Source organism: Lycium ferocissimum, chromosome 9, assembly GCF_029784015.1.
Source record: "Lycium ferocissimum isolate CSIRO_LF1 chromosome 9, AGI_CSIRO_Lferr_CH_V1, whole genome shotgun sequence".
In the NCBI taxonomy this organism is placed as follows: Eukaryota; Viridiplantae; Streptophyta; class Magnoliopsida; order Solanales; family Solanaceae; genus Lycium; species Lycium ferocissimum.
In genome coordinates, this window is record NC_081350.1 from 32508429 (window position 1) to 32534859 (window position 26431).

The 26431-nt window shown below is 35.0% G+C and overlaps 3 protein-coding genes and 1 pseudogene across 5 annotated transcripts; 2 read left to right on the forward strand and 2 right to left on the reverse strand.

Moving 5' to 3' along the window:
- The first annotated feature begins 4093 nt into the window (after positions 1 to 4093).
- LOC132030314 (pentatricopeptide repeat-containing protein At1g04840) lies at positions 4094 to 8915 on the forward strand. The gene is made up of 4 exons (XM_059419893.1): positions 4094 to 5335; positions 5436 to 6400; positions 8210 to 8290; positions 8368 to 8915. Exons 1-2 carry the CDS (start codon positions 4177 to 4179, stop codon positions 6266 to 6268), a joined length of 1992 nt encoding a protein of 663 aa, XP_059275876.1. The 5' UTR covers positions 4094 to 4176; the 3' UTR covers positions 6269 to 6400; positions 8210 to 8290; positions 8368 to 8915.
- A 72-nt stretch (positions 8916 to 8987) lies between these two features.
- LOC132030316 (uncharacterized) lies at positions 8988 to 13362 on the forward strand (annotated as a pseudogene).
- Positions 13363 to 14220: 858 nt separating this feature from the next.
- Positions 14221 to 19394, reverse strand: LOC132030315 (uncharacterized). 3 transcript variants are annotated; one of them, XM_059419895.1, is made up of 5 exons: positions 19380 to 19394; positions 17650 to 17865; positions 15650 to 15749; positions 14619 to 14754; positions 14221 to 14498 (listed from the first exon to the last, which is right to left on the reverse strand). In XM_059419895.1, the coding sequence occupies exons 2-5, from the start codon at positions 17827 to 17829 to the stop codon at positions 14336 to 14338; spliced, it is 579 nt and encodes a 192-aa protein (XP_059275878.1). In that variant the 5' UTR covers positions 17830 to 17865; positions 19380 to 19394; the 3' UTR covers positions 14221 to 14335. The 3 variants fall into 3 exon arrangements, with proteins under 3 accessions (XP_059275878.1, XP_059275877.1, XP_059275879.1); XM_059419894.1 differs by lacking the exon at positions 19380 to 19394 and having other exon boundaries at positions 17650 to 17960; XM_059419896.1 differs by lacking the exon at positions 19380 to 19394 and having other exon boundaries at positions 14619 to 14712; positions 17650 to 17949.
- Positions 19395 to 20353: 959 nt separating this feature from the next.
- On the reverse strand, positions 20354 to 26261 carry LOC132030317 (RGG repeats nuclear RNA binding protein A). The gene is made up of 7 exons (XM_059419898.1): positions 25860 to 26261; positions 23444 to 23768; positions 23231 to 23296; positions 22992 to 23124; positions 21739 to 21897; positions 21582 to 21629; positions 20354 to 20865 (listed from the first exon to the last, which is right to left on the reverse strand). The coding sequence occupies exons 1-7, from the start codon at positions 26050 to 26052 to the stop codon at positions 20671 to 20673; spliced, it is 1119 nt and encodes a 372-aa protein (XP_059275881.1). The 5' UTR covers positions 26053 to 26261; the 3' UTR covers positions 20354 to 20670.
- Between the last annotated feature and the right edge of the window lie 170 nt (positions 26262 to 26431).

Here is a 26431-nt window from a genome sequence, read left to right on the forward strand (position 1 = left end):
TAATAATGCTCACCAATCACGGTATTTTTTTATAAAAACTTTGACCAAGATTCTGATCCTCATAACCCAAATAGATACCATCAGCTCTCACATCCCATACGCATCTTTTGGTACCTGATGGAATAAAAGAACCTTCATTACGAACACAATGATTCATATTGTTAAATACATCGAACGCAGTACTATCTTTGTCACCCCACCAAAAGTGACAAAAGTATAACGTACTCCACCACGGACCTCCCATCTGTAATCAGTTCTTAGTGGAGGGTAACTGTCTCCAAAATCGTTATTTTCAGATGAAGCAGTGAAGTTTGAGGAGAGTTTTCAGGAAGATTATTGAGAATGCGAACCTGACGAAGATATTTAAACCTCCCTCAATGTTGTAGGGCATGATAATAAATAAAAAGAAGATGATCTTCACTATGGAATGAACCATTTTGAGAAAATGATTAGGATGCTTCTGAATTATGAAATTTCAAGTGTTTTTGATGGTATATACAGGAGAAATATGTTCAGACTTGTTATGTTATGGCCTTATGGGAAGCAAAGAACCACAAAGAAATGGGCAATTCGCAGGAATTTCCCTCTCTGATATTCTTTAATTTTTGTATATTATATGTGAATATCGTGAGGTCAACCGGCGTTGAGCTAATCATAAAAATAAAATAAAAATGTTGAGCAAGCGCTTTTGGAAAAGTCGCCTTATCATAGTTCGCTTACAGGCCGATAGCGAGTTGACATCGGATCAAAAGAGCTACTGTTGCCGAGGACAGACTTTTTAGTTACTTAAACACCCTATTTTGTACTTTTATTCCATACTATGCATATGTTCAAAGCGCGTGACATTTCTAAGCATGATAAGTATTTAAGACGTGATAAGTTATTCTTATTTTTTTTTTAATGAGCGGGGTTGCCACCAACAACGCGAAAGCACCGAAATGACCTCGTGATTTTCGGCCACTTTTTAAGCGGAGGGCAAAAATTAAAGACCAGCAATTTGAGGGACAAAAATTAAAGACCACCCCAAAAGAAGGGCAATCCGCACAAAAAAAAATATACAGAAGTTAATTTTTGTGTCATAATAAATATCATTACCACAAAAAATATATGGTCATTTATTTAGTTTATTTAGGAAGATGTTCCATAGAAATTACAAATCTGAATGGGATATCCTTATAAAATACTACTTGTTAATGAACAGTAAATAAATTAGATTAATTAAAAACATTCATTAATATCTAAAAAGAATATCCTTATTTTATCTTATTTTGGAACAAAAAGAATATCCTTATAGAATATTTGTTAATGAATAATCGATATTTTATCAAATGTTTTCTCCATATAAGAGGTACCAAAATCAACTAGATTAAGTTAAACATTCATTAATTTATAGGAGAAATAATTAGAATGTTTTTGGATTATGAAATTCCTTTGCTTAATTCCTCCCAAGTGCTTTTGATAGTAGGTGTGTGTGTGTGTTGTTATGTTATGGAAAGCAAAACAAACCAGAGGAAATATATATATATTTTTTTGGTCATAATTAATATTATTACCACAAAAATTTGGCAATTTACTTAGGAAGATGTTGTAATTACAAATCTGAATGGGATATTCTTATAGAATAAGGACTTGTTAATGAACAATTTTATATATATTACCAAATGTTTTCTCCATATAGGATGATAATAAAATCAACAAGATTAAGTAAAACAATCATTAATTTAATCAAGGTAAAAAGTTGTTTAACTTATTACTCTTTATGACTCTTTATCTTTGGTTACTTCAAAAAATGAGATACTCATGAAGGAAAGCTATTTAATCAACTAGTTAAACCTTTGACTGAAAATTATATGACATGAGAGAAAGAGAGAATGCCCCAATTTATCTACTTTAATAAGTCTACATAGCAACAAATTAAAGTCAGAATAAATCTTTGAATACTTTCATTTCTTTAATATTTGCCTAAGACAAATGTTTAAAGCCACTGGATACTTCGGGGTGCATCAATTTCTCAGATATGTCCTAAACAGGGTGGATGCATACTTTTCACAAAATAATTGTGTTTTACGTACCAAAAGACACGTTAAATTTTGAATGGCTCAAAATAAATCCAAAGAAGGACATGCAAGACTAAGAATTTTGCTTTGCATAATTGCAAACTGATAAACATTAATTCCAACGAAACCAGTGCTTACAGCAGTAATTAAAATTTATTAAGTAGAATGCACAAGACATAAGTTAATTAAATGAAGCATGATGATTTTATTTTCATGCACTCTCAAAGGCCAAGCGCATTTTTAGGAAACGACAAGAGAGGCATAATTATATATTGATAAAAATACACTATAACAAAAAGGCTGTATATAATACAATCTAAATGAATGACACAAAATGAATCTTAAAAATATAGATACACAAAAATAAAAATACACTATAAAAAAATCATGAATGACACAAAATGAATATGAGGTTACGTGCAGATCTGATTTCAATTTGCAGATCTAACTTGCAGCAAAAACTAGGGATCTCGTTTCTTAACCTTGCAGATCTAACATTGCAGCAAAGTATATCCGTGCAGATCTGATTTCAATTTTTTTTTGTGGTTCGCCGGAGATGGCGTCTCCGGCGAGGTTGGCAGTGATGGTTTTTTTTCTCCGTCTCCGGCATCGGAAAAAATTCCGGCGGATAAATAAAAGGAAAAGGGGAAGGGACTGGCAGTGACGGTGGTGAAGGGGCACGGCATTTTGCCGGAGTTCCGGCGGTCGGTGGTGGCCGGCGGCGGAGCAGTGGGGAGAAGAGGGGGAGAGAGATGGAAGGATTGGGTTGGAAGTGAATAGTTTGATGGGTATTATTTGCATGTATATATATATATATATATATATATTAAACTACAAATGTTTGCTATGAGAATATAATAAAAACAAAAATCGTATGTTTGTTATGTCATGTAGTTCCTCTTTTAAAACTGATTAGAGCATGACAAAATAGATATCTTTTTTGTCTTGAATACATAAATTTGTCGGTTTTTTATCTAAGGGCAAAGTTGGAAAAAATTTGTCAATATAATTGATTTCCCTTTTGAATGCATCATTTGAATGATTAAGATGTTGTTTTAGGTAAGTATTTGAATGACTGTTTGTTTTTTGATATTTGAATGTACATAATATATTTATTTAAACATAATAAATATATAATTCAAATTAAAAAGTAACTAAATAGTAGAAAATAAATACAAATTTAATAAAATAAAATATTATTTGATAAAAAAAATGAAATATTTATGTTCTAGTAATGGTGGAGATGTTTTTATCTATAGGTGGTGAAGGGGTGAGTGGGTGGGTTGGGGTGAGGGGTGGGTGGTGTGGGGTGGGATTGAAAAAATTTGTCAATATATGCATTGATTTTCTAATGGGCACGATAAAAGTTTTATCTTATGAAGACAAATGCGTTTAAAAAGGGATTCAGACCTCTAATAAGTGCAAACAAATGAGAGCTTTATCATGGGATAAAAAATTTTGGGGACGGAGAAAGTATATTACTTTAGTAGATGGCAATATTTATTCGTACGTATTTGTGTAAATGTGTTGGAATACAGATTCAAAAGTTGTGGAAACTTATGCATTGGGTAGTGGTAGCTGTTTAAACTGTCTAAATACACACAAATATTGTAAACTGTTAATATATATGCAAACATATTTATTGTTTATATATTTATTTGTACAATATTTACATCTTTGTGTAAAATATGTTGGTTGGATTATGTTGGTTGACAGTCATCTTGTTCTTCGCAGTTATTGTTGTAGTTGTGCGACGCCGTGATTGACAAAATGAAAGGTTTCTTATTTAAAAAATAGTAGAAGTGTTTTAAGTGGTGGATGTGGTAGAGCTGAGTTAATTGTGCCAAGTATTTTTTTAAAAGCATTGTGCGTCGCGTATATCCTTGTATCCATACAGTGCAGTTGTAAAAAGACAGTGTAAGGTTTAATTTGCTTCAAAATCTAACTGGGAAAACCAAATATATATATGCGAATCTGAATTAATTGACATTTAATGCGGATCTGGGCCTTGACACCAAAAGAACTTTACTAGGGATCTTGCTCAGAATCAATCTTCAACGCCACTATTCCACTATTTTGCTTCTCATTTCTTTGTTAGAAATCAAATCTTTTGTTCAAAATGAAAGTCATTAACAAACTCAAAATTCCAAAAAAATCTCCCAAAATCATCAATAATTTAAATCTCAATGAAACCCATTTGATACCTTTAATCCACACTTGCAAAAATACCCTTCAAATCCAACAAATCCATGCCCAAATTATTCGCCAAAATTTATTATCAAATAGTAGAATTATTACTCAGTTAATATCATCAGCTTCTCTACACAAATCCATTTACTATGCTTTATCTATTTTTAATTGTTTTAGGGACCCAAATTTGTATTTATTTAATGCTTTAATTAGAGGATTAAAGGAGAATTCTTTATTTGAGAAATCAATTTTGTATTTTAGGTTAATGCTTAAAATGGGTATTAAACCTAATAAGCTTACATATCCATTTGTGTTGAAATCTTTAACTGCATTGTGTGAAAAAAGACTTGGTAGTGTTATTCATTGTGGGGTTTTGAAAATGGGTTTGGAATATGATGTGTTTGTTAGGGTTTGTTTGGTTGAAATGTATGTGAAAAATGAGTTATTTGATCTTGCATTGCAACTGTTCGACGAAAGTCCCGAGAGAAATAAGGATGAGAGTGTGCTTTTGTGGAATGTTGTGATTTATGGGTGTTGTAGGGATGGGCGGGTGAGTAAGGCGTTGGCGTTGTTTGAGGAAATGCCTGAGAGAAATGCGGGTTCTTGGAATACGATGCTTAGTGGGTTGTTGAGGAATGGGGAGGTGGATAAAGCGATGGAATTTTTCGATGGGATGGAGAGGAATGAAAAGAATGTTGTTTCTTGGACTTGTGTGATTAGCGGGTTAACGCTAAATGGGTTGCATCAAAAGGCTTTGGATTTGTTTTTTAAGATGGTGGAAGAAGGTATAAAGCCGAATGGTTTAACTACCGTATCTGCTCTTTCTGCTTGTGCGAAAACTGGGGCATTAGAGGCAGGTAGAAAGATTCATGATAGTATTACGAACAATGGGCTTCATTTGAATGTAGCAGTTGCTAATGCTTTGGTTGATATGTATGCGAAATGCGGGTATATTGAGTCTGCAAGCCTGGTTTTTAGTAGATTAAAGGAGAAGGATATTCGTACGTGGAGCATAATGATATGGGGTTGGGCAATTCATGGACATGTAGATAAAGCTCTTAGGTGTTTTGAACAGATGAGATTGGCTGGTACTTTTGATATATTCTTTTGTCTATGGAGTTACTTGGATTCTTTTGAAAATTGTTTGACAAATTATAACTTTTTTTTTTTTTTTCCTAATGGTTGCAGGAATCAAACCTGATGGAGTTTCTTTCCTTGCTGTTTTAACTGGATGCTCTCATGCTGGTCATGTGGATCAGGGCCTTCAAATCTTTGATAGCATGCAGCATGAGTGGTCAATTGAGCCCACTATGAAACATTATGCTGCAGTAGTAGATCTACTTGGCAGGGCTGGTCGATTTGATGAGGCCTTGAAATTTATCGGAAGTATGCCCTTGGAGCCAGATTATGTTATTTGGGGTGCACTTTTTTCTGCTTGCAGAGCTCACAAGAACATTGAAGTGGCAAAAGTTGCATCAGAGAAGCTCTTACAGCTTGAGCCAAAGCATGCTGGGAGCTATGTGTTTTTGTCTAATGTTTATGCTGGAGCAGGGAGATGGGATGATGTAGAAAGCGTTAGGAGTTCAATGAAGAACAAAAATGTTGAGAAGAATCCTGGATGGAGTTCAATGGAGGTGGATGGTCAATTGCATACATTTGTTGCTGGTGATAATGCTCATACACGTAAACAGGAGATATACTCGAAATTGGAGGAAATTATTAGAGGAGCTAAACAACAAGGTTACGTGCCTGAAACTGAGTGGGTGCTTCATAACATTGATGAGGAAGAGAAGGAAGGAGCATTGGGAAGTCATAGTGAAAAGTTAGCACTTGCTTTTGGGCTCATAAGTACTGGTCCTGGTGTGATCATTATGATTGTGAAGAACCTTAGAGTGTGTGGTGACTGCCACTCTCTAATGAAGTATGTCAGCAGGATGAGTCAAAGGGTGATTGTGTTAAGAGATATAAAGAGATTCCACCATTTCAAAGATGGAGTTTGCTCCTGTAAAGATTACTGGTGAACTAATAAGTGTTGCCCGACTTGCAATTTCATCTCATGTTTGCTAGGGAAGAATATCCCAAGATCAGAGATAACTCAAGGAGACCATCCCTTAAGTCTTGGGAAGAATAGCATCTGGAATCAGTTATTCCAGGTACAACATTTATTCTTCTAGTTCTTTTCCATCTTTCACCGCAACGTTTACGTGGAGGTCCTTTGGATTATAACTGTGCGCTGCATGTCATCACAAGATGGTTGTATTTTTATAATCGAATTCATACATCCTTCTTTTATTTATTCCTGTAGACGTTCCACCTAAGTGTTTTCACTTCCACCAATTATACAATTCATTATTAGTGTGGTCATGATGGGCTCAAATGAGAGAAATGGATCAATTGCTTCTGAGAACATCCTTTTCTTTTAAATCTATAGAGAATTAGAATTTTGATATGAGGGGTTTGATCCAAACCTGGAACTAGTCGGATGGAGTAGATAAGTTCCTTGTTATTTAAAATATATGTTAAATTAAATAAACAAGTAAAGACCCCTCCCTAAGCTGCCAGAGAGGAATCAAAAGTGCCAGACGAGGAACCCTTTTCCCTGTCTCACACGGCTACGGGGCAGTCAACAGACTCACTAGGATAAATACTTGCCATAATCAGAAGGAAAAGAGGGCCACCCTTTCTTTTCCTTAACTGGGCTAGGTAACCGTTAATGGAATATCTGAGTGTCGGAAGAATAGAGGTCTGCGTGATCTAAATTTTTTACGGATGGAGTCAAAATAAATTTTAAATATAAAAATATGTAAAAAATATGCATAATTATGAAAAATTAACATGCTAATAATTAATTTAGATTATCCCTTTTTTTCCAAGAAAACATTTATAAATAGCATAATTAGGTTAATTAATACACTTGATTACTGCATATACTTATTTGTAATATATATGAGGTTTAATCCCAAAAAAATAAAAAAAATTCCATCTCAAAAAATATATATGAAGTTTACTTAAATGAAAAATGTTTGCCTTCAAAGCATATACAGATCTTTAATTTACAGTTAAATACTTGTATATTATTTAGATTGAAACTCTAAAATTAAAACTGTAAATTTTGTGGTTGAAAAGGGTGTGAAAAAAAATAGAATTTTAGTTGTAATCATATGTAGTGTTTATCCTCATAGAAACTAATATTTTACAGATACTAATTACTAATATAGTAAAACAAGTGGAGTTCAACGAGACAACAAAACAAAAAATGAAAAGGCAAGAAGCTTCTAGCTAAGAACCCATCTGAAAAGAAAAAACGACAATCCCGTATCACCAGCACCAGTACAGTAACAACCCATCGGAGTTGTCAGAATCTGAATTTTCCTTTCTTCGAGCTGTAAAGACGCCGATCTACAGCCTTTTTAGAATCCGGTGAAATCAACAAAGGAGATTCCAGTACTACACTTGTTGATTCAGCTTCAACTTGCAATCTGCCTTTACTCTCTACATCTTTGTTCGTCTCTATCTGCGTCTTCTTCTCTAAATCTTCTTCCCCAACAAAACCTTTTCCACGTCTCTGTTTTTTCCCAGTACAACACAACCCATGTCTCTGTTACTAAGAATATGTTTCCCATCTCTTCAAATCTTGAATTTTCCCCAAAATTTTGGTCAACTCCGATCTCGTTTGACCGGATCCGACACAGATCCCAATACCCTTACCCGTGTCAGTGTCGTGTCAGTACAGTGATGCCTTGTATTGCTTAGGGAATACTGAGGATTAAATTTTCTGCTTTGTGGAGTCAACTCGTGTTCCGCTTTTTGTTTGTGTCTTGAACCTGTTGTCAAGTACTGTTGGTACGTTACGATGGATTACTGTTATCACAAATATCTCTTCCAACATGTCTACCTCATTTTATCTGACAGGTGTATAATATTGAAGTGATTACTAATTTTTTAATACTATTTGCTTCTAGGACAAAGAATAATTGAACAGATTGATCGTGATGTCACCTGCACTTTTTCTACTAGGCATGCCATTTGCAAAATCTAACCAGGTAAATTTTAACCTTTTTGACTTGTAAGTTAGTACAAACCTCTGCTGATCAGCTAATATTATATCTTGTGTTATCAGGATTCTCTGAGGAATATACTCATTGTTTTTGCCAAACTGAATCCTGGTATAAGATATGTGCAAGGGATGAATGAAATATTGGCTCCACTATTCTATGTATTCAAGAACGATCCCAATGAGGAAAATGCAGTAAGTGATGCCTTGTATTGCTTTGATACTGGATTAAATTTGCAATAGCTATGTTTTGCAAGCCAGAAATGCAATTTTGCTCTAATATCTTACCATGAGTAAAAATGAAGGGTATAGATGTACTGTACTTCAGTTCCTGATTTACGCAAATTGATTGATTTGGAGCCTAAGTTGTTAAATAGAAGTTTGACTAGGCTCTACAAACTTCGTAATTCTATTACTTTGGATATCTGGATTGCCTGAGTCAATTTTCAGTAAATTCGTGATTAAATTTGCAAAAAAAAAATCATAATCAAATAGTTTATTATTTTGCTCTTGTTCGTCATCTTGCGACATTTTGTTGTATTGTCGTTCCATCTTGTGGATATGAGATTTATGTTCCTTTAGGAAAGATGATAATACTTTTTTTAATAATATGATCAGCATTGTAGGTTCTTTCTTCTATAGACTTTTGTCTCTTATTCATATATCAGTTCCAAAATTTAAAAAAAAAAAAAAATGTTGAGATGAATGATGATCACATTTCTACAAGTTATTCTTTCAGTTTTTTTCTGGATTCAAGCGCCAATGTTTATCAGTTCAGTTCTGTTTATCATTTTCTATTTGCAGGCTCTGCAGAAGCAGACACTTTCTTCTGCTTCGTGGAGCTATTGAGTGGATTTCGTGATCATTTTTGTCAGCAACTTGACAATAGTGTTGTTGGAATTCGTTCTACAATTACAAAGTTATCACAATTTCTGAAAGAACATGATGAGGAGCTCTGGTGGCATCTTGAAATGACAACAAAAGTAAGATCTCTTTGATGCCTAACTTTAGATAGCTGCATTTGTTACTACAGCTATAAATGTCTTCTTTATTACTCTCTGATTGGCAGTAAAGCAACCTGCAAGTTTACACCACCTAGTGACATATATACCATTTGGATTGTTTTGAGGATGATGAATGTAATTTTAACTTATTGTTAAAAATCTCAATGCCAACATTAAGTGTAATCTCTTTTGATTTGCATCTTCTTGATGCCTTTAGTGATAACTGCATACTTCATCAAAAAAAAAAAAGTCTCAGTGCAAACAAATTAAGAATATGGGCTGTACATTCACATTTTGACAAAGATGATGTATTAGCTATTAAAACATGATGCAGAAGTTAGGGACTTGTCAACCTAAGAATATAATTACTGAATATTAACTTGGAGAGCTCACTTTTAAGCTCAATATTTCCATGAAACACATGTTAACCTTGTTCAGTAGTGCAACATTTTCTTCAAAATTAAAACGGAAAAGGGTCAAAATTACCCCAACTTTGGAAAATTCATCCATACCCTTCTTATACATGGCCAATTATACCCTTACCGTTATACTAAAGGATCAATTATACCCTTATGTGGATCGAATCTCATCGCCACCCATTCAAAAAAAAAAAAAAATCCCCTCCACATGCTTTTTCCATAAAATAACTTAATTAAGGATCATGTTTTCTTTTTTCTTTCTCTTGTAACTTATGAGGAAGAAAACATGAAGCACTGGTTGGGTAAATGGTTCAAAAGTTATATGATTTTAGTTGAATATTAAAGAACAAATTTCATGCTTTATGTATAGCAGATCCCAATAATTGATAAGCAGAATATAATCTATGCCCTAATGCATAGATTCTTCAATCAGGAGACAATTAGATAATTCTGAAATTGCTACAAGAATTCATAGCTAGCTCTGCAATTCAATAAGCACAAGATACAGATGACATTTGAATGCAACAAGCAAAATAGAAAGACAGTGACCATGCTTGGCAATCTGAGAGAAAAATTGAGCACAAGATAGAAGTGTTGTCCGTTACGGCTCCATTTTACATTAGTTTCAATCTGGGCATAAAAATTTTTAATGAAGGTGACTAGTTATTTTAATGGGAAAATTCATTTTTTTTGAAGCTCAATGTTTAAGGGTATAATTGAAACACATGTTAACCTTGTTCACTAGTGAAACATTTCCTTCAAAATTAAAATGATGCTTCATTCTGATTTATCAAAATAAAAACAATGCTTCAGTTTGTTCCACCTTTTAGATATTCTGGGCAGCTGATCTGACATAAGAAGAATTGATTCAAATGTATCTTTGTAGCTCGTCCTGTTGATGTGTCCTGTGTTCTTTATTGAAGCAACTATAATAGGATTTTTCTGGTTGCTTTCTGAAAATACTTCATGTCAACCTAAGTGATTGCATGCATGCCTAATTAAATATATATCCTGCTTGGGCTGTGCTTTTAAGGCAACTGTTTATACCCCATAGGGGTGTGTGTGCCTGTGCATGTGACAAGACATTTATCTTTGTGTGTGTTTCCTTTGGCAATTGCTGCTTTTACTATTGTTCTAGCATATGAGTGATAAAATAACTGACTTCTCTTGTTTTTTCCTTCACATGATGGTGTCATAGCAAGTACTTTGTTTATACTATGGATGTATCAGTGATCTTTATGTGCCTGATGTTGGGTGTAACAGGTGAATCCACAGTTCTATGCATTCAGATGGATAACACTCCTTCTAACACAAGAATTCAACTTCACGGAGAGTCTTCTTATATGGGACACACTACTCAGCGATCCTGAAGGACCTCTGGTAAGACATCCTGGAAGTAATGCGCTTTTGTAGCTATATAGTCGGATAAGAACTTATTTGGAATGAACCAATAGCTTGTTTAATTATCTTCCTTTCTGTTAGTTGGGACTAAGGCAATACCAACAAAGTTAGGATTAAGGCTTAGTCATGTTGCTACACTTACCTTAGGTCTTCTTGCTGAGTTTGTTTAATTTGTCTGCCAGCAAAAAAAGTAGAGAATTTTTGGTGTTTGAGAACCCCCATATTTTCTTAAAAGACGCATTATTTAGTACTGGAATGAAACTGGTCAAACCAAGTAGAGTGGATATTGAGGATTCCTACAAACCAACCTTTCTTTATTTTATTTTTTTGAAAGAAAAGGATTCCTACTGCTAACTTCACCTAGTTTGGGATAGAGGTGGAATTGTTGTTGTCTGCTAGTATGTCTTTTGGTTTATTTCCTTTGTGATGTGTGGACATGTCCTTGGAGAAGAGAGGAGTTTGGAAATCCCGGATTTGATGGTTATGTCTCAGTTGTCAGACTCAAAACATGAAGAGATGGTCAGGCTCAAAATGCAAAGAGATGGTCATGGGACAGTGGAGGTTGGGTCCCTATCCACATGGTGCAATGCAGGGTGGGGATGGGAGAGTGCTTTTTGGGGGCAGTTAATGGGAATTTTAATTTTCAACCAAAAGGTTTCAACTTAGCAAGGGATCTGCCTATCATTGTTTTTATAAAGCTGGCGATTCCAGAAATCATGGGACATTCATGTCTGCTGTATGTATCAGAAAGGATCAATACTTAATGTCTGTTTACTTCCCTTGTTCTATTAGAAAAGTTCTGCCTGATTTTAAGAGTTCTTGTATATGCTCCTTGCAGTTCCGCCTGGTGATTTTTGTTTTTCACAATGTGTGAGTGTTGCTACTTCTTATATCTTTTGCCATCATGATTTGAGCTAAAAGAACTTACGAGTGTCTGAAAAAGGTACAATAACCAATACTTTATAGCGTCTTGAATATTTACAAGCTTGTGTTTCGTGGGTTCAGTGTGATCAGTTGGTTTGGGGTGGTTTGCTTGAAGTGAAGAGAGAGGAAAAATATTGCACAAGAAGGGTTAAGATGAGGTTATGCAAGTTAGGAACTGGAGACCTTTTCCTGGGGGATTGGGGGGAAGCCAGATCATGTCCCACACTGATCCTGCAGCCTGCCCTCATCCATAAAAACATACAAAGGATTCTGTGTTGTTACTGCTAATTTTATTTTTTTAAATGTAACGTGTAAGTTATACTTAGCACAGTTTTGCATGTTCTCTAGTATAGTGTAGCCCTTGCCTGGAAAACTTAACCATCAATTTTGTTGTCATCCCTTGCTATTGGTAGAATGGTAGTATTAGCAAGTAAATTTGGTTAGAGCTTTTTTGTTCTAACTCCATTACTTTCTTTTGCTGCATGTTATTTTCTGAAGCTTCTATTAATTCAGGCAGTGGTAGATTGAAATTTTCCCTACAAATTTGTGTTTCCTCCAACCCTTTCAAACTGTAATTAGCTGTCTAACTAGATCCATTTTATTCACATTTTTATCACCTGTGCGTAGAGGATTTATGGTGCATGGGGAAACAATGATATTGTTCTCAAGTAGGAATAATCAAATTCACGCCCCGAGGCTTCGGTCTAGTGGTAAGAGCTCATCGTGTGATGTGTGGATTTGGCGCACGTCACGAGTTTAAACCTTGTAGCTGACAGAAACCTAATTAACTAGAGAAGGGTAGAGGAGTTGGCCTATTATCCGTGTGCTGCTGCTACTCGGGATTTCTTGGTTATAAATAGAAGAAGAAAAGTAGGAATAATCAATTTTTTCTTAAACTTGCAGGAAACGTTGCTTCGAGTCTGCTGTGCTATGTTAATTATCGTACGCACGCGTCTACTTGCTGGCGATTTCACCTCTAATTTGAAGCTACTGCTAAATTATCCATCCACAAAATATCAGCCATCTGCTCTATGTAGCCAATAAACTACGTGTTGAATCAGCTGGCTAGAACCATCAAGCAGAAAAGAAGTTTTGGTTATCCAGTCTAATTCTTTGTATTTTTTATATTGTCATGTTACAATGTAAATATCTGATTAAATCAGTAGTAGACATCTGCAACCCCTCCCCCCTAACCCCCCACCCTTCTTCTTCCCATCTCTCCCAATCTTTTGTCGTGCATTTTGGTGTCAGTAGATTGAAATAGAATGTATGGTTTGCTCTTCGTTTTTTACAGTAATCAGTGGGAGTTAAAAGCTGTTTGTTTGGCTTTGAAAATTTTATTGTATGTACAAATGCATTCCACAAGAGGCATTGTCAATGATTTCAGTTCTGAGTGTGAAAAATACACAAGTTTCCAGATTGAAGATGCATCTAAATCCATCATATGTTCGGCGTGAAACTATCCAAGAGAATGAACATTTTTCTCGAAGGATCAGAAAAAAAAAAATGGGTCCAGATCTCTTATAAGAATGATGATGATATGGAAGATCAAGATCCTAAGTCAAAAATAGTGGCATTTGCTAGCAACAACATAATGGAGGGTAGTATCTCGATATAGATTGATCCGACATTTGATTCAAATGCAATATAGTACCTTTGGGTACGTAAGTGATTCAATCACAACTTCGAATATGGAATTCAAAGGATCCAAATAGGAAAGGATACTCTGAATCATATAACTCTAAAGAAACATACGATCAACTACTGATATTTATCAAATTTGAAAAAAAAAAAAGTTGGGCTTAAATGAATGCACATTCTCGTTTTGGCAAAGGAAGAAATACTTGAAACCAATGATCTAAGGAAATTATTTAGTTGGATCTTTCTGGCGAAAAAGACTATGTATATAGTCCACGAAATTAGAGGTGTGCCTATAATCAGAAATATATTTTAATTTCTGGATCAAGAGTTACAGTTGAGCTACTTTCCAAATATAAGATCTCCAAATTCTGCATAAAACTTCCACAAACTCATTCAAGTCCTTGAGGATAATTCAAGGCTAGCTGTCTTTTGATAACGTGAATTTACTCTCCATGACATTAGCATCATTTTGAAATTCTCTTATGACTTATGACACTTTTGCAGTCGCACGAAAAGTTATCAGAAACAGAACTAACAGATCAATTGAACAGAAAACATGAGGCCATAATAACATAAAATTACACTTCAATTCAGTTCATGACAAATACAAGTCAATCCTGCATTTTTTCATTTGATGCGTGCCAACTAATCATCAGGGAACCCAAGATATCTGTTGATAAGTTTAGCAACTGGTTCTGCATCACCTGGTTTGTATGGGACGAGAGATGTTGTATCCATATCCACAATCGTCTCATATAGAGTTTGGGGACGAGCACAGAGCAAATGCTTTCGATCAGCCAGTTCCTCTGCTAGTTCACTTTGAGCATTTTCGCCGAGGGGTTCAAAATATAAAAAAGTAACATACAGAGCGGGCATCTAATATATATATATATATATATATATAAAAATCAGCCAGTTTTTTTCCTCCGCTAGTTCACTTTGATGATTGTCCATTAGGTCCTCATTGACTACAACTATCAATGGTTTACCCAGCCGCAATGTCTCAAATATGCTCCCTGAACCTGCTGGCACCTTCAAACGTGTGATTACATGGTCTTGCCCAGCTGAAAAATTACATTGTATAACAACAACAAACCTAGTATAATCAGTCTTAAAAAAGGTAGATGTACAGCAAATTTCTTGATAGGGAGGTTATTTTCATGCACCTTCTCGGGGGAGATAAAAATTACATTGTGTAGATGAGTAAAAAAATTATGTATATATACTATGTGTTGAATCCCCTTGATTTTTTTTTTTGAATGTATACTTTTTCATATTTTGACAGCACTTGATAAAAGTCCTAGTTCCGCCACTGCTCATGTAGAACTGCAAGACGTTTTACCAATGAGCGTCCAACAATTTTTAACCATGAAGCATGATAACATTGTGGGAAGAAGTATGTTGGATGAGCAAGGTCGGCCAGTTCAAATACAACTATCACATAAAAGATATAGAGGAAAGCTTGTCAAATTACAAAATATGAGCTTTATTCCTCTGCTGTAGAACACTGAAAAGCTTCTTCATGAGATAGAATGTTTATACAGGTTATCGTCATTTTTACATATAAAACCACAAAGGGCATCTAGATAGATGTACTCATGTTTCTTCCATCATGCAAATGTATGTTCTGAATGAATAAGCTAAATTTCTCAATTAGAGAGAATACATAACAGCTTCTAATTGTAAAGCAATGGTGATATCCAGGGGCGGAGGGAGGAAGGGCCAAGGGGGTCCCTTTACCTGAATGAATATAGTTAAATATTTTTTATGTATATATATTAGAGCAAATATATAACAGCTTTTCTATTTTTTGTAAAGCAATGGAGATATCCAAGAGGCTTTTGATCGAGGGAGAGTGGAAAGGAGAGGATGAAAAGTCAGATGACCTAAAGGTATAGAAAGGATTTCCAAAGACTAAATTGACTAATAAAGTTGAATTAGCCGTCATCCCTAATATACCTGCATGACTGATAACAAGTGATGCTTCCTTCAAGTAGCCAGCTATACTTGACGAAAACGTGAAGTACTCCAGAACTGCAGACCCATTCCCAACTGTCAACTGGAAAGATCACAATAAGATTTAATCAATGGAAAACACAAATAAGAGTCAGTAGCAGGCAAGAAGAGTTGCTACATCGGGCTGGACATGTTACAAACAATGTTATCTATGAGTGTGTTAGAGCAAGAGTGAGTTCCAATGAAGGCACGAAGAGATTTTCCGTATTACATTAGAATGTGTAACTAGAAAACCAGTCCATTAGGAAAGAAAAACTTGACCTCAAAGTCAAAATGAATTACTCCCTCCGTTTCAATTTGTTTGTCTTATTTTCCATTTTAGTACGTTTCAAAAAGAAAGTCACTTTCTATATTCAATAACTTTTTACCCCCACGGTGACCTGCATGGTATATTTAAGACAGACCACAAGATCCAAAGGGCATTTTGGTATATTACACACATCTTTCGTTTAAGACCACTAGATTCAAAAGTTTTATTTATTTTCTTAAACTCCACACCGAGTCAAACTAAGACAAACACATTGAAACTAAGGGAGTAATAAACAATGCGATCGAAACATTATGCAGTTTAACCTTGAATTCTTATTTGCATTCAACAAAAACTCCATACCGAGTCAAACTAAGACAAACACATTGAAACTAAGGGAGTAATAAACAATGCGATCGAAACATTATGCAGTTTAACCTTGAATTCTTATTTGCATTCAACAAAAACTCCATACCGAGTCAAACTAAGACAAACACATTGAAACTAAGGGAGTAATAAACAATGGGATCGAAACATTATGCAGTTTAACCTTGAATTCTTATTTGCATTCAACAAAAACTCCATACCGAGTCAAACTAAGACAAACACATTGAAACTAAGGGGAGTAATAAACAATGCAGTCGAAACATTATGCAGTTTGACCTTGAATTCTTATTTGCATTCAACAAGTTCAAATACAAACACCAAATGTAAAGATGAATTTAGCACCTACAAGAACCAAGACGCAGTGCCTCATAATATTGGCAAAAATCTATCCTTGAATTTGCGTTCCAAACGCGCATATGATCTCAGATTCTGAAGTAATTGAATCGAATACACCAAAAATCAGTCTCCAGTCACGGGCTAAATCTACGTCTTTTTACTGGCTAAAGCTACATATCAACATATTCTGCACGATTTTCACATTTTAGATTTGGTTTAAGCAGCCTCCCTACCTCCCAATAGAGGCGGATCCAAGATTTAAATTTTATGGGTTCAATATTAAGATTTTTAGCATTGAACCCATTATATTTTTAAAGTTAGGGGTTCATATATACTATTTATTGCAATTTTAATAATTTTTTACATATAAATTTAGGCTCCACACCGAAAGTTTGGGGTTCAGTTGAACCCCAACCTTGTATGCTAGATACGCCTTTGCCTCCCAAGGTAGGGGTAAGGTTGCACTCTATTTATAAGCCTATAAGAAATGAGTGATTGGACTAACAGATGTGCTGGATTAATCCTTGTGGGATTATGTTGTTATTGTTGTTGTTGTAGATTTGGTTTAAGCAGTGGTATCTTGTCTAAAAGGACACATAATCTGAACAGAGGTAACGATCCTTCAGCTTGGAATTTACAAGTGTTTATATGCTCTACCATCTGTTACCATCAATTTGCCCATGTATCCAAGCAGGTACTCTCGAATAATTATTGGTCTAACTTAAGTTTGACTCGCGAGAAGAATCCATATTATGTTGGCAAGGGCAATACCTACAAGCAAAGAACAGTTATTTCCAAAACCACTAGCAAATTTGCACAGTCAACTCACGTTCAGTTTTTGAATTCTTAACTTGTGTTCTTCAGATCAAGAACAGAATAATTTTGCATCGAGCACAATAATAGAAACCAAAGACTGAAAATTGTACTAGACTTTGTTTATAGAAAAATGTGGCCGAATTAAATGTTCACTTACCTTGTTGGGAATGTATGATCCACGGCCCATTTGAATCAGAATATTCGTGTATCCGTTCCTGAACAATTCATTCTTAACTTGTGGAGTGTCCACAGCTCTGACTAGAGCATCAAAACAAGCTGTCCCAACCGTCACAAAAACTACTCTCTTATCCTTCAAAGTACCAACCTTCTCACCCATTCTGATCTCCAAGATTTATTTATAAGCACTTCAAAGCTGCAACAACTACAAAGGAGAAACCTGAATTTAGATTTGACGAGTTCAAACATTAGGGGTTATTTGGTTGCTGGTTAGGAAGTGAATTATTCATGTATTAAAACTAGCATAGTAATATCATGTTTGGTAGATTTTTAGTTGCTTTGTATGAAACTCAGCACACAAATACGGTGTCTATTATCATTTCACAATCCGACATAACTAAAATATATACTATAACTTATGAGTCAATTTATGTATTATTTATGTCGAGTAGAAAATGGAATAACTAATACTCCTGAATGAATAACTAAACCCTGCATTACTAATACCTGCATAACTCTAGCCAGTAACCAAATGACCCCTTAAGTTCTTACCATTGAATCCATTGTATTATTAGGCATATACAACAATAACAACAACATACTCAGTGTAATCCCTCAAATGGGGTCTGGAGAGTAGGTGTGCTTATTGTTCGGTTCGGTTTAGTTTTGTGAATTACCGATTCGGTTTATTGGTTTTCGGTTTATAAATATGCTAAACCAAAATCAAACTGATAATATATTCATTATCGGTTTATGGTTTATCGGTTTTTGGTCCTTAACAATTCGGTTTTCGGTTTAACCAATAAGAAAATGCTCCGCTAGATTTTTTTTGCTTTCTCTTGTTTTCATATGTTCATATATACACTGCCTTCATGCATAAAGTCTATTCAAATTACAAGACAAAAACTATAAAATGCATTGTAGCAATCTTTCAAAAAACAAAACAAGGTCAATTCACAGTTCATAAACAAGGCCAACCTCATTTGTCCATTTGAGAAGTGAGGGAGAGAGGCAGACACAGAGAGGCATCGCAAGCCCTAGTTTCGTATGAGAATTGAGACTTTGAGAGAATAAGCGTGCCTGCGGTAAGTAATTTAGAAATAGGTTTGTATTTAAAAATTAAAATTTAAAGTCACTAAATATAATTAGGGATAAAAAAGACAATTTTAATATAAGCTTATTGGGTTATCGGTTTAATCATTAATTAAATCCTTAAAACCGGAAACCGAACCGATAACCCAATAAAAAAATTTACAAAGTCGTTTACAAACCGTTAACCCAATAACCCGATATCAATAAACCAATAGTGTTTTTATTGGTTCGGTTTATCGGTTAAACCGATTTTTGCACACCCTTATTGGAGAGGGTAGTGTGTACACGAACCATACCCCTACCTTGGGAGGTAGAGAGGTTGTTTTCGATAGATCCTCAGCTCATTTAAGCATATGTGTTTAAAATTTAGTATTTGTTGAGAGTATACTAATTTTCTACAAAAAAATAAAAACTCCAAATAAAATGAAAAACAAAACAATGGGGTTCACTTAAAGATTGAATCTTTACAGAAAAAAAAAACAATTAACAAACTCCCAAAAAAAAAAATTTGAAAAGTAAAACAATGGGTTTCACTTAAAGATCGAAAAAATTGAATCTTTACAGAAAGAAAGAAAAAAAAAACAAATAAAAGGGTAAAAACTCAGGTGATATGCATACCTTATAAAAATGTGCTGTAAAAATCACCATTGAAGAAAAGCATCATAATTTCTAATAAAAGAACTCCAAATTAGCATATATAGCTAGGCAATAAATGAATAATCCCAGATAAGAAAGCTGTATTGATCTGTATTATTTACTAAAATTAAGCAAAAACCAGTTGAGAAAACCCAAATCTTGAAAGTGAGAGATCGAAATCTATCGGATCAAAATGGGCTACTGAATTTGGGTATCGTTATTGATAAAAGAATATTGAGATGGAAAATTTTTATTGAAAGACTCTAATTAACACTCTGTTGTATGGTTATCGCTTAGTGTTATTAGTTTAAATACCATGTTTGTTTTGATTGTTAGTTAAACTTAATTGTATGGTCACTCGCAAATGTTCCATCGTCAACAGATAGTGAGACAGGGCTGAGGAGTTCTTCCAGAACAATTGATGAGAAAAAACATTTGAAAATCAAGAAGAGACCAGCTAGAGTTGGAGTTTACACTGACATTAACATATAGGTACCTGTCCACAGTAGTAAGATCAACAAAAACTATTTTGTCTAGCCCCCAATTAGTTGGTATATCCTTGTAGGAAGCTTTACTTTTAGCTAATCGCGAATCAATTCAAAAATATTCAAGGTTTTTCAACATGTAATTTTAGGAATTAACTCATCCTAATAGAAATTGCTTTATAAGTTACTGCTGATTACATATTTGAAAAGAAGAAACAGAAACATTTGGAGAAATCAGCTAGGAGGAACCAATTATCTGCATAAAATTCGTTCAGAAAATAGTCCGATTCAAGGGAGGACTATTTAATCCGATGGTTCAGAAGTCACAGTTACTTTTCAGCGCTACACTAATGCATTAACTTCCATTTCACTTATCCAGGATTATGCAGACAAGCTATAAGAGAAACAATGTGTAAACAAGAAATCATAGTCCAGAGAACACAAGAAAAACCTCACCTAGAGAACAACGACTGCTAAAGGAACAAAATTGTTTTTAATAAAAATTCAAAAACAAAACTGATCCCACAACTAAATCAAAAATGGACCTACAGCCTAATTAAGAAGGGAAAGGGTAGTCATGCATGTCAAAAGCCAAAGAAAGACCAAAGGGCGTAAACCCCAGAAGACATCTAAATTTACACTCTTAAAAAAAGAACAATAAAGTTCAGATGATCTAATACATGAAAATCCCCCAAAAGAGTCTTGGAGACGATGATCTGCCATCTTCGAGCACAAAATCAAGAACAGGGCAAAGATGGAAAATGAGCTCAGATGGCTAGTCGGCAGCATTACTTGCCACCCAAGGTTGGGAACTGGGATGCATCCTCAATCTTAGGGGCTGGAACATTGTAGCTGCTACCGCCATTTCCACCATTACCTCCATAGCCACTTCTTCCACGGCCACCACGGCCCCTACCCCGACCACCGCCACGATAGTAATTTTCTCCCTCAGCAGGCTTCAGAAACTCATTTATGCTTTTAGTCTGCAAAATTGATGAAATCGAAGCTCAGTAAACAGGAAGTTTTCACTTACTCCACTTTTGACACTACATTACTATATTAAGATTAACAAACGGAAATGGAAAGCTCACATGTATCAATCTAGAGCTATGCACATTCACATTTTAAACAGCTTAAGCTAGTCAGAAAACCACCACATATTCGAGCACAAAAGAGTGCACAAGAAGCTACACAGAACAACAAGAGATCGTCTGACCAAGAAATGTTAACGCCTCGTAGAAGACTTGTTTCTAGCCGCGATAGAAACTCGGCTCATTTAAATACGGTAAATACGAATATGCAACATATATATTAGCAAACTAAGTTTTATCATGTAATTTATAACCGCTTTTAACTGTTCTTAAAATATTGGACCCTGACCTTAAAATAACCTTTGGATGGGAAGGGGAAGGAAAGGAAGCTGCATGGGTAGATTTGGCAAGCCCCAAAAATACACACCCTTGGCCTATAATAAAATCCCTTCGGAGAAAGGCTGGTATGACGAAGCAAGGATAGATACAACAATGTTCCAAATCAGGACACATGTTGTTAGGTAAGCCCTTTAAAACAAAAGGACAACATATACAGTAGGATATAGGATATAGAGACACTGTACGGACGCTCGGCAACCAAGCAAAGTTCAAGTAGGCCAGAACTCATTGAAATTCACAGTAAAGATTTTACAAAAAAACTAGAATACCTTCTTGGCCTTTTCGACTGCCTCTTTCCGCTTATCTTTCTCAGAGCCCTGACACACCAACAATTTGCAAGCTAGATTAATACACTGACAGACAGCATTATTGAGATCCTGATAAAACATCAAAGCAACAATAAAATAGCAAACGCCAAATGCTCACCAATTTGACGAAAATTTCCTCTTCATTCTTCTTGTTTGATAGGAGTTGCATGGATTCAAACTCCTTATCCAAATTAACCTTTCTTTCTTCAGGTTTCTGAGCCAGCAAAGCCTTCCTCTTCTCCTCCCGTACTTTCTCATACTCTTCAAGGGTCATTTCCTACAAAGCAAGTCTATATCAATGTTTGAATAGTACATTAGCTAAAACTCTAGCTATTTTACAGATTATCGTAGGGACTATACATTAAAGTACCATGTCATTCTTCATAAAACAACCATCAAGCAACCAATAAAGGCAAACAATAGGGTTTACATCTAGTTAAAATCTTAGTCAAAACTAGGAACCCGGTTGAGACAAGAATCCCAGTAAAACAAGAATAATTTCAATAAATGCTCTATTCTGTAAAGCTGGCCCACTGCTACTTTACTGGAACTTTATTCGTGTTAAGTGGAAGCAATAGCAAATAGTCGATAATGCCATTAGGAATTTGTCACAAAGGATCGCAACTTGAAATTTCCAACTTTCTTTTGAAACGTAACAAGGGATTAAGGAGGAATTACAAGAACAGGTGATGCTATGTGACAAGTACCTCAAGGACTAAGTTAGTGGTTGCTTTTCTACAATCCTAATATCAACAAGTATTAGGAAATTTTTTGAGAAAAAGGTGTGAAATTTCATTAAGACTAAGTACTAACAGAAGCTGATTGAAAAGCTACTACGCAGGAGTTAAAGCTCCATATCTAACTAGGGAAGCAATTCACCAAATGTAGAATTCTCTTTACACTATTCACAGAGAAAAGGCGAGATATAAACAGTTAAATTTGATATGTGAAATAGTAAATTGCTTTCATCAATGCACGCGACTATAGAATTCCATAGCTTCAGATGCTTTTCTGCATTCTAATTCCACATCAAAATACCTTAGGAGCTTCCTGGCGTACTGAAGGTTCGACAGAGTCAGAAAATGAATCCGAAGACCTTGAATTTTGACAATAATAACTACAAACTGACATGGTAGACTAGAAACTAGACATTTAGAAATGATAGTGCAAAAATCGTTTTCCCAAACAGATTTAAGTGACACTACAGACAAGAGGCTGAATGCTGGAACCGACACCACCCCTCTACCACCAAAATAACAAGATCGCGAAGTATGACAAAATATCAATTTGCATGACAAGAGATAGAGATAAGGTCACATTAAAAAGCCAAAAAACATGAAACTCATCTAGAAACAGAAAAGCAATAGTTACTTTCTCCTCGGGCTCCTTCTGTTCTGGCTCAGCATCAGGAGAATCCTTTTTGGTATCTCCAGCATCTTCCTGCCCAGCTTGTTTCTCAGCATCAACAATCTTCTCTCCTTCATTAACAGGCTCCTCTGTCTCCCTGACCATTGAAACAGAGTCAACCATTAAATAGGAAACAATAAATAAAGTCTGGGGAGGGAAAAGGAAAGCATGATAAGGAGATCAAATAAGATGACAATGCTCACGGTGCAATCTCATCAGTGGGAGTTCCCCAGTTCCCTCGACCAGCACCCTCCCGTTTAAAGTCACCCCTATACAGAACAATACAGATACATATCATGCATTTGTGAAACCAAGTGTTGCAAATTTAACAACATTAAGATAATTTGAATCGTCCCCAACCGAAATATGGAAAATGGATTTTGGTCGCTCAAATTACTTCCAGCATAACAACTTACCCACGTCCGGTTCCACTTCGTCGATCAAATACTCTGCGAGGGCGATCACCATCTGCACCTTCCTCATTGTTGAAGCCACCTCGGCGTCCTCCACGGAACCCTCCACGAGGGCCACCATATCCACCACCTCTCCTCTCAAAGGACCTTCCTGACTCTCCATCCTCTGGAGCCTTAGACACTCCAGAGAAACCATTGTTGCCGCCAAAGGTATTCTCACCATCAGCAAAATCCCGGTTAAACCCACGTCCTTGTCCGCGACCACGGCCTCCTCCGCGTGGACCCCCACGGCCGCCTCCTCGTTGGCCTTCATACCTGGACTCCTTGACTGCTCAAAAAAACCATTGCACGTACAAGCAATGAGAACATTATGCACCCTCCTTTCTATTTAGTATGAAAGATTTAACTTGAAATAGAATTTAAGATGTGAATACAAAGTTAATACTATATTATTAATGATAGTAGAAAAAATTGACATAAAGGACCAAAAGTTAGTAGGATAGAGAAAGCATCAAATCAAAGTTCAAACCTTCAACTGTTTAATGAATAAGAATTCTTAATCATATCAAACATTTTGGAACGCCCCTAAGAATGTCATACAAATTGGAAAACTGATTTAATCCATCATCAAAAAGCAATTCTAGTTTCATTTACTTGCAACCTACCATAACATAGAACATAAAAATGAAAATGCTTAAAGAAATTGAAAAAAAAAAAAAATCACTAATACCAACCATTTCTGCAACCTAGATTTACCAACATGGAAGAGAAAAATAATTGCATAGTCTGCCGGAGCAGTTTTACTCTTCCAAATGACAGCGAAACAATAAAATACTTCAAAGTACCACATAAATTTTCTGTGGCAGCTAGCAAACAGACCAAAAAGATAAGGAAATCAAAGCAGCCTAAACTTGTGAAATATTATAAATTTGCTCAAAAACAACAACAGAATGAAATGATTCATCTCTTTCTACTTTATCCAAAACGACCCCATGAATATTTACAAAAATACACAACAGAGTCAAATAAGTACCCCATTTATTTGTAAAATGCTATGAATTTGCTCAAAAATAGCAGAGTCAAAGGATTCACCTCAAGAACTACTTTATCCAAACAAGAAAGACTGCAGCTTTACAAGACAAGACTACAAAATCTGTATTAATTAAACCAACCCCATGAAATATGACAAATAAACAGTATATAACTATACTCAAACGGGTGTAATCAAAATTACCAGTTTTACTCTTACTAAGGGTAGAGAAACAACAAATACTTGACTACCAGAATAAATTTTCCCTGGCATCTAGTAAACAGACAAACAACATAAAAGAAAAGCAAACCTAAACTTCTGAAATGTTATGAATTTGCTAAAAAAACAACAGAATCAAATGATTCATCTCATTAACTATTTTATCCAAACAACAAAGACTGCATTTTTACAACATAAGTCTACAAATCAATTCCACAAACCCCATCAAATATAACCAAGTAATAGCATTAAACTAGTAAACAGACAAGAAAGATAAAGAAATTAAAGGAACATAAATTTATGAAATGTTATGAATTTTCTCAAAGCAACATAATCAAGTTACTTCAACTACTTTATCCAAACAATAGACTGCAAATTTACAACACAACACTAACTACTTTATCCAAACAATAAAGACTGCAGCTTTACAACACAAGAATACAAAATCTGTATTAACTCCACAAACCCCATGAAATATTAGCATAAAACTAGTAAACAGACAAAAAAGATAAAGAAATGAAAGGAGCTTAAATTTGTGAAGTATTATGAATTTGCTCAAAAACAGCAACACATTCAAATGACACTAACTACTTTATCCAAACAAAAACACTACAAATTTACAACATAACACTAACTACTTTATCCAAACAATAAAGACTGCAAGTTCACAACATAACACTAACTTCTTTATCCAAACAATAAAGACTGCAAGTTTACAACATAACACTAACTACTTTATCCAAACAATAAAGACTGCAAGTTTACAACATAACACTACAAAATCTGCATTAATTCCACCAACCCTGCGAAACAGTATAAAATTAGGCAATACTCAAAACAGTGTAATCAAATGATTTGTCTAACTAATTACTTAATCCAAACAATAAAGACTGCAACTTTACAACACAAGACCACAAAACTCTATTAATTCCAACAACCCCACAAAACATAACAAACAAACAGTACAAAACTACACAATACTCAAAAGGGTGTAATCAAATGATTTGTCTAACTACATACTTTATCCAAACAATAAAGACAGCAACTTTACAACACAAGACTACAAAATCTGCATTAATTACACCAACCCCATCAAAACATAACAAAGAAACAACATAAAACTACTCAAATCAATTTTAAAAAAAATACACAATACTCAAAAGGGTGTACCAGCTTCAGAAGGAGGCAAAGGCTTTGAAGGTAACTTGGCAACAGGCTTAGCAGGTTGAACTTGACCCTTAACTGGACCTTTCTTGGTAGCAGTAGCAGCAACAGGAGCAGCCTGTTTCAATTGCTGTGCAGCAATTACACTTGGGTCCTCAACATCATCACCCAAAAGGTCAAATGGGTTCAATGTTGCCATTTTTTTTTTTCAGTCTTTTCTTGAAATCCCAAAGTATAAAAGATACAAAAAGATCAGCTTAAGATTCTTGAAAAAAAAAACTTAAAAATTAGAATCCATGGAAATGGGGTTGTGAAGAATTGAGAGAGGATGAAAATAAGTTGAAAGCTGTTTTAGAAAATGCGGCAGATAATTTAGTGAAGTGAAGGGAAGGTAATGTTTAATAAAACCCTAGAAAGGTGATTCTGTGAAGGTAAGGTTCAATGTATATAATGTGGGAATGGGCTTTGTTTGTTTTGTGTAGTTTATTGGGCTTTTTTCTTTTTTGGGTTTAATGTGGAATATCAATCTTTCTTAAAAGGTAAGAATTTGTTTGGGCTTATTAAATTATTATATACTT

Excerpts from the sequence above, each read along its gene's own strand:
- LOC132030317 (XM_059419898.1), bottom strand. The coding sequence starts at position 26,052 with ATGGCAACATTGAACCCATTTGACCTTTTGGGTGATGATGTTGAGGAC. Across the intron at positions 23,297-23,443 it reads CGAAGTGGAACCGGACGTGG|GGGTGACTTTAAACGGGAGG; the intron begins GTAAGTTGTTAT and ends TGTTCTGTATAG. Across the intron at positions 21,630-21,738 it reads AGGAAATTTTCGTCAAATTG|GGCTCTGAGAAAGATAAGCG; the intron begins GTGAGCATTTGG and ends TTGGTGTGTCAG.
- LOC132030314 (XM_059419893.1), top strand. The coding sequence starts at position 4,177 with ATGAAAGTCATTAACAAACTCAAAATTCCAAAAAAATCTCCCAAAATC. Across the intron at positions 5,336-5,435 it reads TGAACAGATGAGATTGGCTG|GAATCAAACCTGATGGAGTT; the intron begins GTACTTTTGATA and ends TAATGGTTGCAG.
- LOC132030315 (XM_059419895.1), bottom strand. The coding sequence starts at position 17,829 with ATGGGTGAGAAGGTTGGTACTTTGAAGGATAAGAGAGTAGTTTTTGTG. Across the intron at positions 14,755-15,649 it reads ACTTGTTATCAGTCATGCAG|CTGGGCAAGACCATGTAATC; the intron begins GTATATTAGGGA and ends GTAATTTTTCAG. Across the intron at positions 14,499-14,618 it reads AATCATCAAAGTGAACTAGC|AGAGGAACTGGCTGATCGAA; the intron begins GGAGGAAAAAAA and ends AAGTGAACTAGC.